This window comes from Lutjanus erythropterus, chromosome 14 (genome assembly GCF_056507025.1).
Source record: "Lutjanus erythropterus isolate fLutEry1 chromosome 14, fLutEry1.hap2, whole genome shotgun sequence".
Classification (NCBI taxonomy): Eukaryota; Metazoa; Chordata; class Actinopteri; order Lutjaniformes; family Lutjanidae; genus Lutjanus; species Lutjanus erythropterus.
In genome coordinates, this window is record NC_139330.1 from 19,460,986 (window position 1) to 19,475,490 (window position 14,505).

Sequence of the window (14,505 nt, forward strand, 5' to 3'; positions counted from 1 at the left end):
ACAGTTCACCCCTAAATCAAAAATACATAATATTCCTCTTATCTGTCTAAATCAGTGAGGCTCAGCCTGAATGTCAGGATCCCCAAGGGGTTTGCAAGATCATTTCTGGTTAAAACTATAAACCAGCACAAAAATGACAATTACCTTTATATACCACTATGTTCTGAACAAATGCAAATACTAACATTTTGCATTTTGTTACTTAGAAAATAGCAAACTTAGCAAACTACTCAGTCTGGTACAAGGCATGATGGGAAATTATGACCATATTTTAGGCTGGGGAATGGTTTTTAAATTACATTGTCTGTAAAAGTGAAATCATTTGCCTAGACTCAATTTTGTTGAGCGTGTTTGGATGGAGGGATGGAGGTGTTACGAACCCCAACCTGATTTTTCTGATGGGGTTGCGGCTTGAAATAGTTAAGAACCACTGCTGTAGATTGCTTTGGTATGAGCTGCCAAGTTTTGGTGATATCAGCCATAGAGATGTCTGTTCTCTCAAATCTAATGGAACTACAGGGCACTCGGTTCCACTCCTTGTTGTGAGCAGTTTCATGTAGGGACTACTCTCTTTTGACAGCAGAATCTGCTGAAACTACTTTCATTCAACTCGAAAGAAAGTAGTTCCTGCGTAAAACTGCTCACAGCAAGGTCTGTGGTTTAGCTTGAGTAACTGGGTTATGATTTCTAGAAAGAGAAGTTGCTGGTGAGTTTTTCAAATGAATTTTTCATTTACTGAGAGCTGTGCACCACTGTTCAGTAATAAAACATCACGTATTGATTTTGTGAATATGGATGATGCACAAAGATTGAGGTGGTTGTTTACAAAAAAATGAGTAGTTACTGGAGAAAGCCTGGGAGATGAGAAAAAACCTCTTCATGATGATGTAGGTCTGTAACAGTTCTTTTCAGTGTACAGTTTTATTTGAAATCTATTTTAAACTTTTTCCTTCTTTTTTCCTGAGAAAATACATTGAGACTTAGTAAAGAATTTGTTTTATTTACTTTTTTGCTCCTGTAAGTATCACTGAAACATGTATGTTTTGTAATATGGTCTGGAAATAAAAATAAACTAGCTAAACAAACGGTACTCTTTTTGCACTTTGTGCACCACATGCTGGGTGCCATTTAGCCCCATCTCTATGGCTGATATCTCTGAAACTCGGCAGCTCACACCAAAATTATCTCGATGAATAAATAGCACTACAGGTAAGAGGGAAAACATGTATTCTTGATTTTGGGGTGAACTGTCCCTTTAAGTTTCTCTGTGAACATATCTTGGCGCTTGGACGTCATCTGCTGGTCACACAGCCTATGTTTGCGTCTAAGGATGTGTGTGTGAGCATGCATATGTGTGTGTGTGTGTGTGTGTGTGAGAGAGAGAGAGAGAGAGAGAGAGAGAGAGAGAGAGAGAGAGAGAGAGACACCTGACAAACACACTGTAGCACTTTGTGCGTTTGAATTGCTGTATATCTTTTGAAGTAGAGCTTTTATCTCCACTTTACTAAATGTCAGTGCTGGCAAGGTGAGCTCCTTTGATGCACTTTGATCCCCTTTGATCTCGCAGAAGTGTCACCCTGTTGTTATGGCTGAAGCCATTCCCCTGTCCCCCAAACAGATTTGTTGTGTGAATAACACTGAGACCAGAGAAGCTGAATCATCTGCACTTACCACTAAGTGGATGACATTAACTTGAGGGCTGATTATTAGCTCTCAGGCAACCTTAACCAGTTCACATTAGACTGAGGCTGTTGGCTCCAGAGACAGACTGTCTTACCTGCAGCTCCCTCTTGTGGCAGCAAACTGTAAAATCTGCACAGCACACACTTCCAGTCAGCTGTTTCAAAGAACTAAGAGACAAACACTACTCAAAAGTATTGTTTTTACTCTATAATTTTAAAAATCTTACACGTGGCACTCTGCAAAATCAATTTACAGCAGAATAAACAACAGAACACAAGGCAAATATCAGGTAACATTGCAGAAGGCGTCAATATAAGACTGAAAACCAGTGGTTTGTAAGGTGATGGCATACATAAGGCTTTGTGAGTAACATAACCTGCCGTTAATACAGTGAAATACTTACGGTACAGAAGTAAGATTTCTTCTCATTTTTGCTCTCTATCAACATTATTCAATGATTTATGAAATATAAATGTGAGTCTGTTTGGCTTCATGGGATGAAATATGACTTGAGCGGTTCAACTTTATTCAAACCAAGCAATAAAATGTGAATTTGGATGATAATGCATGATGATTAATGCTATCATACCGTACCGTCACAGATTGTCAACAGTCGTAAACAAGAATATTATTTTCGTATTTGTGAAACTGCAAATCATTCTTGCCATCTCTAAATGCTCAGATTTCTGGTGACAGATGTGATTTATTGTTCACTTTATATCCGGCCAGTTGTGGTGGACTTGAGACCATATTAGACACATAGAGGAAAGCATGTCATTGCAGCCATGTCAGGTATGATAGATTCTTTTGTAATGTTTTACTCAGTAAATGTTTCTGCGAGATAAATCAAAGGGGTAAGCAGGAAATTTAGGTCATATACAGTTTTGTCAGCCATCAAATGACTAGAAATTCTCTTTCTGTGGTGATTAATGTATTTATTAGGTATAACAAAGGATGTGAAGCAGCCATCTAAGAGGACACATAAGTTTTTGAGGTGTATATGTGTTCATGCAGCATCGAAAAGGACTTGTGATGTTAATTTTGTATGCCATTGATTTAAGGCACTTACATTTCTTCTGATTTAATGATCTGACTTTTGGACATGAGAGGTGATGAGCTGGATGAGAGATCATGGTGGTCATGGCCCTAAGCTGTGAGTTTCACACAATGTAATCGCCTTTATTTTCTTTTTCCATCTCACATTTTAAGATGATGTTACATTATAGGGACACTTCTCCCCATAATCAAAAATACATATTTTCTGTCTTGCCTATAGTGCTATTTATCCATCTAGATAGTTTTGTTGGGAGTTGCTGAGTTTCTGCGATATCAGCCATAGAGATGTTTGCCTTCTCTCGGATATAATGTGGCTAAATGGCACTGTGGTGTTCAAAATGCCTAAAAAGCACATTTGAAAAATTCAACACCAGTGCCTCTTCCCAAAATCATAACCTGGTGAGTGGATAATCCACAAACCTTGTGAGCAGTTTCATCTAAGCAGCTACTTTCTAGTAGAAAGAAAGTAGTTTCAGTAGATTCTACCATAGAAAGAACATAGTTTATACATGAAACTGCTCATAACGATCTGTGGATTATCATGAGTAACAAAGTCATGTTTATTGGAAAGTGACACTGGTATTCAAATTTTGAGCACCATGAGCCAAATGCTAGTTAGTTAGTTATATTTGAGAGAAGGCAGACACCGCTACGGCTGATATCTCCTAAACTCAGCAAGCCCCACCAAAACTATAATGAATATATATTTTGGATTTTGGGGTGAACTGTACCTTTAATAGTCTTAGATAATGTGAATGTGGTGAATTTTGCCTACAAAGAAGAGGATGGATAATTCATGTGGATGAACTTACTTACTTAACATGGTTAAAATCTGTTTAAAAACCTTGAGAATACCACTGAGCACAACGCAACATGGTGTCAAGTGATATCAAACAAATTTTCACTCAAGTTTACAAATTGACACAAATTTCCAATTTTCCAAAGAAGGAAGTCAAGTACATTACGAAGAAATCAAGCACAAAAAAATCACTATACAAAAACAATAACCAGTACTGTCATCTCACCACCGCTTATTATAATTTATCAATAACAGCACCAAAGACATTGAAACCATGTTCACAGTTATGTCAGAACTTTACAGAAGCGAACCGAGGACGAGGCATTAGGGTGATTCGAAAACAAAATCAAGAAGTATGTAGGTAGAGAAGCATTCGTGATTGAAAGCATTTTAAAGAACAACAAAAACTAGTGTGACTTCAGCTACTGAAGCTTAAAATGAGCTATAACTGCTGATTTTCTCAGTTAATGGTCTTAAGTGCATAATGACACATTGCTTCATGGAAATACTAGCTGACATTTCATGTGTGTCGGTGTGTGATTCATTAAATTTTAAGCAGGGCACTTTAAGAGTTATGTCTCTTTCCACTGAATGCACAGTGTTTGTGCTTTTCTAGGTAATCTTATATAAAGTGTACTAAGTATTTGACTTTAGCCCAGTTGTGTTCATGTGTAAGAACTTGTAAATCCAAATACTATGTACCGTACATGCTGTATGCCATATGGATGTTAAATAAGAAGACGAATCAGTGACATTCAGGTTAGTCTTGAGCACTTGATACCAGTTTTACTTGCAAACTGTAGTGTGTAGATCTCTGGAAAATGTAAGAGATTGCAGCAAGCAGCTGCATGTCAAAAACCAGGGAGCAACTGCAGTAACATCTTATACCCTCCTAAAGTCCACCAAATTTTTCACCAAATATTGCGGAGCAACAAACAGAAATTGAATCATCAGCCTCCTCCCCTTTTGAGCGGTCCATCATCACATTTTTCTTATTTATCCTATTGAACATTCATCCACTAAACAAGGAAAAACCTGGCTCCATTATCAGCCTCAGTTGTATTGTGTGTGTGTATGTGTGTGTGTGTGTGTATATGTGTGTATCCCTGCGCATTCTTTGCCTTTGCCTTTAGAGCCGAGTGTAAGACAACACCGAAGAAGTGCTACAGCAGTCCCGTTATAAATGCTTGATCCAGAGCCACAGTGAAATAAAGGCATATCGGTGACCCAGAGGGTTTGCCATCCATCCGTTTATCTTCTTTCCCAAATGATGCTCTTGTTCCTTTTTTAAAGCAGTTTTTACAACACAGCCATGTCCTCATTGATGGCCTCCAAGCCAACAAAAGAAGAGTTTCTTTTGGTTTTAAGGGGAGACGAGGACTAAAAATCGACATCCCAGCCGGAGTTGTCATCAGGAGGCGGGTCCTCATTGTCCTCTGGGAAGCTGTCGAAATTACTTGTGTCAACTGCTGATGTGACCTGGTACAAAGACAGAAAAAAAAACATTCAAAACAAGACTAAACAAGCAGATAACAAATTAAGTTTGAGTATGAGAGTCCCTCCTGTTCTCACTCGCAGATTGTCAAATGCCAATGTTTTGTCATGCCTCTCAATGTCTCATAGCGATGCACAAGGTACCCTTTAGTCTCCGTATGAGAGGCACTGCGCTTTTAAGTACAGAAACTTTAATGTAAACCCACCGCATCAGGTAATGTAGTATAATGGTGATGTAGGTGACACAGTATAGAGATGTTTGTGTAAAATAGCTTTTTTACTGTTTTTATTACTTCATTTATCTTGCTTTTATTGTCTTGTGAAGCATTTTGCTGTTTTGAAAAGTACTATATAAATAAAATTTATTTTTGTAAAGAGTGAAGAAGTCCACATATGGAGCAGGTGGGGTGGATGAATGGATTAAATAAACACAAGACTTTTACCCAGGAGGGTGGGGTATGTATCCTCTGTGAATTACCACTAAGAGTTTTTTTACTGGTTATGAAACAGTCTCAGTTTTTTACTGATGCATCTATATCAATGTTCCCCAACCCTGGTCCTCAGGGCCCACTGTCCTGCATGTTTTAGATGTTTCCCTGCTCCAACACACCTGATTCAAATGATCAGCTCGTCATCAAGCCTCTGCAGACGTCTGACAACAACCTGATCATTTGAATCAGGTGTGTTGGAGCAAGGAAACATCTAAAACATGCAGGACAGTGGGCCCTGAGGACCAGTGTTGGGGAACACTGATCTGTATGACCAACATAAACAAACAAGATCATCTGCAAGACGGTTGGTTACACACTACCACTTTTGTCCACATAAGCCTCCAAAATCAACAAAATTTGAAAGTTCCTTGGAGTAGCTGCAAAGTTTTAAGTTACATAATGACACGACTTACTTCATTTCACAAATGTCATGTAATGTAACGTAATTTATTTTACTTACTTTAATCCAAACCATGTTTTTTTCCTTTTTTTGATGCCAATTTGACTGTTCAAATATCTCTACATGGACATTTTGGGCACGACACTCTTCTACAGTGTGTGCAAATCAACCACACTGGGACGGTCTCACATTTAACCACATGGTAAAAAGGCTTTTTGGCAGCATCTCACAGATGCAAAAGGGTACCTTGTGTATCAGAATGAGATGCCAAGTGGTGTGACAAAGCAGTGCTGGTATTTGACGACCTCGGATGAGAACTGGTTCGAGATTTACTACAAAAGAAAATCAAATTTATGGAGTGGAGCTGTCAGCAGTGTGTACTTACGTTAGGGATAATAGGAGGTGTCAATGTTCCCTTCTTCAAACCCTCCCAGTTAAAGCCCTCAAACCATCTAAAGGAAAAACAGCATCATTTTATTCCATAATTATGCCTCACTGTACAATTCCAATTAATAAATAGAGGTACATTTATTCATTTATAGACAAGCTTACTTGTGCTTTTGGATGTCTTTGACACCATTTTTCAAGTTTCCCAGTCGTTCAGAAGGATTATCCCTGCAGTGCACAGGAAACAACGCGTGATGAGTTGCATCAGCATATAGACCATTTCAATGAGTTTACACAGCTGGAAGCACCGACACTCACCTGCATAGCTTTTTGATTAGGTTGGCAGCATTTTTGGTAATTTTCTTTGGAAATTCGATCATGTCGATGCCTCTCAGGATGATGTTGTAGGTTTTCATAGGATCAGGGCCAGAGAATGGAGGGCTATGTAACAACAGGCAAAGATATTAGTCTTAAGTGACAAATGCATTAGCATGCAAGAATTTAAAGTGACTGTGGCACTATTCAGACCAGGTATTAATATGCAGCCTGAATGAGCCAATCACAGGGGTACAGCTCTAGATACAGGTGTGAACACACCCGAGATGCATTTGAGATCTGATTGTCACATTCCATATTTCTTTGTGTGTACATAATGTGTCGTTGACCACATTGAGGGACGGCCTACTCAGCTGACGTCCTTAAAGTTCGTCATTTGGTTCACTGTATTGCTAATTATGTGTTTGGGCTTTTTTACCCTCAGCTACAAATTCTTAATCACTTAGCCCTCCTTGTAAATTCAGCGGATGTTATTTCTTTCTTTGTAGAAAAAAGATTGTGTCCATTTGTCACAATTTGTAAAGGCTACTACTGGGAAGCCACCACCACAACAATGCATTTTTCAAACGTGTCTTTGTATATAGAGAGCGGAGGTGAAACGGCTACAGCAAATCCTTAATCATTTGTGTCTTCTTGTAAATTTGGCATCAAATAAAACACATTAAGTTCTTTCTTTCCTTGCATAAAACATTGTGTTGCTGTGTGGAGCAGGTAACATTCTCCATTTCTGATTGAATCACTGATACCACATTTTAGCAGCTCCATGTGCAAGTGTGTGGTAGTGCACTGAGTCGTCACATTTAAATTTGTATACTGGTGTAAGGAGTTGATGTGTATGGTGCCATATATGCCATGACAGGGAATAGTTAAGATATTAGTTTTATTTAGTTTTTCAGACATGCCCAGGCTTGTGTGTACCTGCCAGTTAAGAGCTCAAACATGAGGATTCCTAGAGACCAGTAGTCAGCTGAGATGTCGTGGCCCTTGTTCAGAATGATCTCTGGTGCTACATACTCCGGTGTCCCACAGAAGGTCCACGTCTTCTTTCCAAACCCGATCTTCTTGGCAAAGCCGAAGTCAACCTGTGGAACAAACAAGATTTTTCCATCAGTCAGACAAAGCTGAAAAAGAATTTGAATTTATTTCATATTTATTTGGTTATTTATATTTGATAATATTCATTATAATGAATCATAATAAGGAAGCTGGAAATTGCTAATGATTTCTGCAGTTTTTCACTTGATGCTTTGGCATGATGGATAGAAAGAGTCGAGCAGCTGGTTGCTGCTCTGCCAAAATCTGCAAACTGGTTCCTCCAGGAGGAGAGAAGGGAATGGCAGCAACCCAAAAAACAAAGAATCTGACTAACTTTGGCGATACTTCTTTATTCAGTAATTATACAATAATTATTCTTTTATTCACAACTAACATGATGCAAGTGTTTAAATTTCATTTTATTCTTCATTATAGTATCCCCCAGAAATGAGACTTGTTTGAAGCATGTCAGACTTTCACAAAAGACACAGAAAATGTGATTCAGAAGTTGTTTGGGTGGTAATTCCTTAATGATGTCTTACCAGTTTGGCATATCCCCTGTGGTCCAATATAAGGTTCTCTGGTTTGAGGTCTCTGTAGATGATTCCTTTGGAATGCAGGTAGGCGAAGGCCTCTACAACACACGCTGTGTAAAACCTGGTGGTCGAATCCTCAAATGAACCCCTGGAAACAAAACACAGCAGGACAGCAGAGCTGAATTGTGAACTGTGTGGTATCTAACTGCAGCAAAAATGTCTTTTCTTAAACAAAACAGGATTCCCATGAAAAACAGAAGTGTGGAACATATTAAGTAAGCTCTTTTCAGAGAATTATCTCTGCAAATCACCATGTCTGAAGCACAGCAGATATAAATAGAACTATAAAGCTAACATTGTACTGCTCTAAAATTCATTGTTGAGATATAAAGCTGTAATTGATGTCAAAGAGCATAATGTGTGAGGCTCATGTGAACCACAGACATTACTCTTGTGATAAATTGGAACTCCTGAAATGAAAAGAAAGGTAAATCTTCAAATGCTAATCTACATGTTGTACTTTATCTTTGAAATACGACAAGCTAATACAATTCATTTATATCTGAGCTGGTGAAATAGAGCTTACCGGTCTCGAAGAATGGTCCACAGTTCTCCTCCTAAACACGCTTCCATCAACATGTAGAGGTACTTGCTGTCCTTGAATGTTCTGTAGAGTCTGAAAACACAAAAATGGATGTTGGAAAAATGCGAAAATATCTGATGAACATCTGGTTGGAGAGGTGCGATTAACTAATGTAGAAAATCCAAATGTAATATTCTAAAATTAAAAGAAGTGTTGAAATATACTCTAATGAAATGAGTATTGACACCTACACACCCACAGCACATCTACATTTCACATCCTTAAGTTACGCCTGTTTCGGGTTGTAATGATTTAATTATCACAAATACAGCCCCCGGTTGTGTAGGAAGCAGTTTTAGATTAAAGACACCGTTTGCATATGATATTAAAATGTGATGTGTATCTGGACACGTTATCCAGAAATGGAAAAATGCATGTTGAACTGTTGAACTTAGGTAGGTGTAAATGCAATCGGTGCAACGTGCTGGCATCTGTGTACAACATAACACTGATACAGGTATTTGTTTTCATAAAATAAAAATATCTCAAATGTAACATGAGGTAAGATAGGTTGCTGTTTATCTTTAGAGAGCAAGCAAGCGAGAAGGCTGAAAGAGACACGCCTCTAATTACTCATACATCAACATCTTTTCTGTCATGAAAGCACCAAAAGATGTTTCTTAGCAAAACTATGTGAAAAATGAAAGCAATATGGGTGGCAAAATTTATGGCTTACAGTAAGAAAGTGTGCAACAGTGTGCGCTGCACTCATCTGCGCAACTGATCTGCTGTTATAAAGGGTTATAATCTATTTAGTTATAGAGTAGCCTACATGCTGGAACTGCAACACACTGGAACAAACTGACACAGTATTTTTCTACACAAAGAAAGGAATAACTACAGGTGGGCCTTAAGAGGTCATGAAAATTTAGTTTAAATTTTCTAAGTTTGAATTTACCATGATTTTTTTTAAATAATCAGAACTAATAAAATAAAGCCATGGGATTTAAATTATGTGTTATTCTTCAGTTATCTGATATATTTGAACAGGTGTATTTAACAACACGTTTTGTGATCTGTCGCATTAACACCAGACTGTAACTTATATCTCATCACTGATACGAATCATTCTCACGTGTTGATCAGAGTTGTGATTAAAGGTTTGGGTGGGCACCAGGGGATTTTCAGATTTCAAATTGGGCCGCGACGTTCTTAAGTTTGGGAATGGCTGACTTAATGTATTACATTTGCCGAAATTACAAGAGGGAACAAATGATTAAGAGTTTGTCATAGACGGCATTTCACAAAGTTCATTAAAGTTCCCCTAACTCAACAACTCACAAACTCTGATTTTTAAATTCAGTCTGGGGCTCATTTGGCAGCAACTCAAATTACTCATGCACAGGTTTTGCTCTGGAGGACAGAAATCCAACCTCAGTGAGGATAAACGAGAATGCATTAAAAATACCAGACATAAATGCCAAGGCAAGATCGCATCAATTATTATCTGGATAACGTATCTGGATACAGAATCCATTATGATACCAGGTGTAAATATGAAAACGCCTCATTTATATATTTTATGTGGTCAGAAATAAAGGGATTATTTTGTTTAGATTTTTGTTGATACTACTTCCAAATGAGTGAGAGGCAAGTTTATTTGTAGCTTAAGGCAAAAAAAACTGGAGGGCCTGTAGCCCTTTATATAGTGTGGAGTAACTCAGAGAGAGAAGTTGGAGTACTTTCTTGTATATACAGAGAAGACAGAAGAAAATAAGACCTTATAGGTCAGCAGAGTATCTCAGGATGGAACGTCAAAGATGCACTTTAGACACAATTCAAGTTGTTTCCAACATACTTGACTTGTACGTATGTGAAACTTTTGTTAGAAAAACAAAGAACCTGCAAACTCCACAGATGATCATGACCTTTTGGCTCTGAGGTATTGATCCTTGTGACATGTAAGGCATATACAGTAACATTACTGATATTGTGTTTCAATGAAGCTATTCAGGGAGAGTACCTAACAATGAAGTCAGAATGAGCCTCCTGCATGATGAGTTTCTCTGAACGAATGTGCTCCTGCTGTCTTGTGTCGACAATGTGCCGCTTCTTCAGGATCTTCATGGCGAAGGTTTTGTTCTCATCACTCTTGAGCTGAACCTGCAGCATAAAGGTAATAAAGAAAATGAAATACATAAGTTCAGTTGGCATATTAACCTGTGGAGACTGTGGAGATGTAAAGAAAAAATCATTCATGCTACTGTCACAGTGTAGTGCCCCTACCAGCTCAACACGACCGAAGCCACCGACCCCGAGAGTGTCGATGATGTTGAAGTCAGCGAGGTTGAGGTTGAAGAAAAACGCGTTCTCTGCTTCATACCTGTGGTGCCAGGAAAAAGGGGGGAAAAAGACAGAATGGGAACAGGATTAGAGATGAGATGAAGGATGAAAGAAGAGATTATCCACTTTCAACAACCTGGGACAAAATATCCGTCTTTCCTTCAGCTCATTTGTTTGCAAATCTTAGAGGATTTAATTCATAGTAATCTATCAAGGATGTTATTGAGGATGTGGAGTGTATAAATATGAACACGTGAACAGGATGTGTTTCATTTTAGTCCTCTGGTAAATCACTTTGACCTGCCTTTGAAAGCAGACTAACTGTGCCCGGCCCCATTCTCGATAGCAAAGAACAAACACGGGATGTCCGTCACTCGAGCTGTTCACTGCTCAGCTGGCTCTGAAGACATGCTTTGGCTCTGCCACCGAACACCCCAACATGCCATCGCAGACCTGCACACACTGGCAATGGAGACTGTTTCCACGTGTCCGGCCCTTATCCCCAGTTGCCCCGTGTCTTCTCTGGTTATTGTTTGATCCAGACAGAGTTTCATCAGCTCAGTCTCTGGATCAGTGGGCTTAGGACAGATCTGAGTCTGGCCAACCCTATCTGGGTCACTCAGAACAGACGATCGCCTCAACGTCAGGCCGTTTCCCGCACAAAAACAGTACAGCTGTATGCCAATGGCAGACATTTATCCAAAAATACCCCTTGGAAAGAAGACTTGTTTAGATAAGTCAGCAGTCTTCCTTCATGGATTAGCAAGGATTAAGTTTGTTTAGCTAAAGGTTAAACAATGACTCATTTCATACTGTTCTGGCTTTGAATTTGATAAATAAAATGATAAATGAGAGTCTTACTTTTGCCTTTCTTCATTCTAAGCTTATGTGGCCATTTGAAATATGCAGGCGAGTCACAATTTCCATTCTAAATTGAAAATTGATCAAAATGAGCAAAATCAATAAATAATATAAATCAAACGGAGGATTTGGTGAGTCTCCCAGTACTTTTTTTTTTCTTCTCCACCCTCGCCCACTCGTGCGTGTCTGGCTCGTGTCCAAAGAATAAAACCAAAACAACACGTCAAAGATGACACAGCATAGCTTACCAGTGGCCTGCAGCTAAACGTTTAAATCTTTTTAAAGAGGAATTAGAAAATGTAAATGACAGTTGTCAAGGAATAAAACCAAATATTTGTCAGTCTTTTATAGTATTAAACTCTGATCATCTGGCACGTCTGTATTTATTATTTTATGTTTTGTGTTTTATTTGTATACTTGGTTATTGTCCTGTAAGAAACTTTGTGTGTGTAACCATGAGTTTTGACCAGTGGATTTGGACAATTGTGACAGCCCTAGAGATGTGGAAAGAGAAACTTATTTTGCTTCATCAGATCCACCAGATATACTGCAAGCTGGAACAATAAAACCTTTCCCCTAAGCTGCATATCAGTGGTTACAGTGTTGGCACGTGTTGGCAGGTTACCAGGCATGCTGTTTCTCAGAAACACATCAGGTTACCAGGAGAGTCTATGTTTATATTTATTTGTGTATACAGGCACACACAGGTGATCCTTTCATCTAATTCTCTCCTCCTATCATCTGCAAGCCAAATCCCAAAATGCTCTCTGCTTACCAAAGAGACGGAGACTAGTAACTGACAGCACATGTATTACAGTGTACAGGACAGGATTATTAATAATGTCAGGGTGACACGTGTGCATACCTAAACTTATAAGTGCAATAGAGTTGTCAGGATACCAGAATTTTAAACATTGATACAATGCTAGTATAAAAAATGGCACTTGATAACTTTTTTCAGTACCATGGGGAAACAAAAAAAATGTTCTAGGTAGGGCTGGGTACCAAACTTTGGCACTGACTGAATTGCTTCAATACTATCGAGTGCTGAAAAATGCCTTATAATTCAATACCAAAGTTCAAAACCTTAGGAGTAAATCTCCCAGTTGCAGTTTAATTTTTAGGCTGTAAAACTACTTTAAGTAGAAAATTGTCAAGTTGCTGAAACAGAAAAAACATTTGAAAAAGACAACTTAAGTTTAATCATATTGTGGTGAGTAAGATTTCATGATTTTTAAAGTAGTGTGTAATGTAATTTATATTTTGTTAAAATTAAAAATTTTATGAAATTGGTATTTATTGGTTTTTATTTATTTAAAAGTATTGTTCAGGAACTGGTACTGAAGTCACGCTGTCACTATTGGTGCTGAAATTCGTTTAACAATAAGCAGCCTAAGTCCTTGGGACACAAAATAGGATTTTTTTTTTTAATAAATAACTTTTATACAGCACTGGTACAGAAAAAGTAATTTAACACTGTCTGATTTTGCTGTGATGAAGGTCAAATTTCAGCCAAGAAAATAAAGGCTGCCTTGAATGAGTGCTTAGATCTTTTCTTTTTTTAAAAAAAAATAGATTCATTGCTTTCAGTACTGAATACATATCGAATATATTTTTGCAAACCTCAGAGCACATACAGAAAACTGCACACAAAATCTTTGGGATGTGGACATGAGCTGTTCAGGTCCTGTTAATGAAGTCAGAGGTCTTGCAAATTCTTCAAAAGAATGAGCGGATCAATTTACATAATTCAGTCTTTAAGAGGGTTAAAAGTAATAGTGTGATTTGCCAGCAGATGGCAGCATTGCTCCATTAGATGTCTAAAGGTGAGACGAGAATACCTGCTGATGAACAAAAAAAATCCTTGCATGGCTGAACTACCCAATGAAGCTATTGTATATAGTACTGCAGGCAATGGAAGAATCAACTCTTATATCTTATTCTGTGCAAAAGATGAACAAAACAAAACCACAAAAGCAGCTGGTGGAGTTGAGTTGTACAAGTGGAATTGCAATCAATAGTCCTGTTTCAGGAAAACACTTCTGTCCCTCTGTGTCTCAATCAAGGACATTGGCAGTCAATGAATAGTGGGGATATTTACTAAAGCAGCAATCCAAATATTCGTACTGATATTTTTTTCTACCGCACATAGACAGAGAACAACACTTGTCTATGTCCATGGCTGCAGCACTAGATGTTATATGATACTAGTAAACAGAACCAGTGGGACTCAAACCATACATCTACCCTAAAATAGACATCTAAACCATGACCTTGAATGAAAACTAACCCAGAGCACTGGGTCACACTGTAATGTAACCCTGGTTAGTTACACAGTACATGTATTTTGGGGCCCGATCTAAGAGGTTGAAATGACAGGTTACTTATTACTGTCCAATCCATTGCTAGAACTGCGATACAAAGTGTTCCTGCGCGGGTCAAGTAGCTCCCCAGTGGGTGATAATCTATATCAGTGAACGGATGAGATCATAGACAATGAT

General features: G+C 38.3%; 1 protein-coding gene across 2 annotated transcripts in view; it reads right to left on the bottom strand.

Moving 5' to 3' along the window:
* Positions 1 to 4,616: 4,616 nt before the first annotated feature.
* LOC146315485 (cGMP-dependent protein kinase 1) overlaps positions 4,617 to 14,505 on the bottom strand; it is a 113,924-nt gene continuing 104,035 nt past the window's right edge. For both annotated transcript variants that reach the window (XM_084735559.1, XM_084735558.1), the window contains exons 10-18: positions 11,087 to 11,183; positions 10,824 to 10,963; positions 8,804 to 8,893; positions 8,224 to 8,365; positions 7,565 to 7,728; positions 6,629 to 6,751; positions 6,476 to 6,538; positions 6,309 to 6,375; positions 4,617 to 5,017 (exon numbers count right to left, since the gene is read on the bottom strand). In XM_084735559.1, the coding sequence (XP_084591685.1) occupies positions 4,919 to 5,017; positions 6,309 to 6,375; positions 6,476 to 6,538; positions 6,629 to 6,751; positions 7,565 to 7,728; positions 8,224 to 8,365; positions 8,804 to 8,893; positions 10,824 to 10,963; positions 11,087 to 11,183 (985 nt within the window). In that variant the 3' untranslated portion in view covers positions 4,617 to 4,918. The remainder of the gene's footprint in view (positions 5,018 to 6,308; positions 6,376 to 6,475; positions 6,539 to 6,628; positions 6,752 to 7,564; positions 7,729 to 8,223; positions 8,366 to 8,803; positions 8,894 to 10,823; positions 10,964 to 11,086; positions 11,184 to 14,505) is intronic.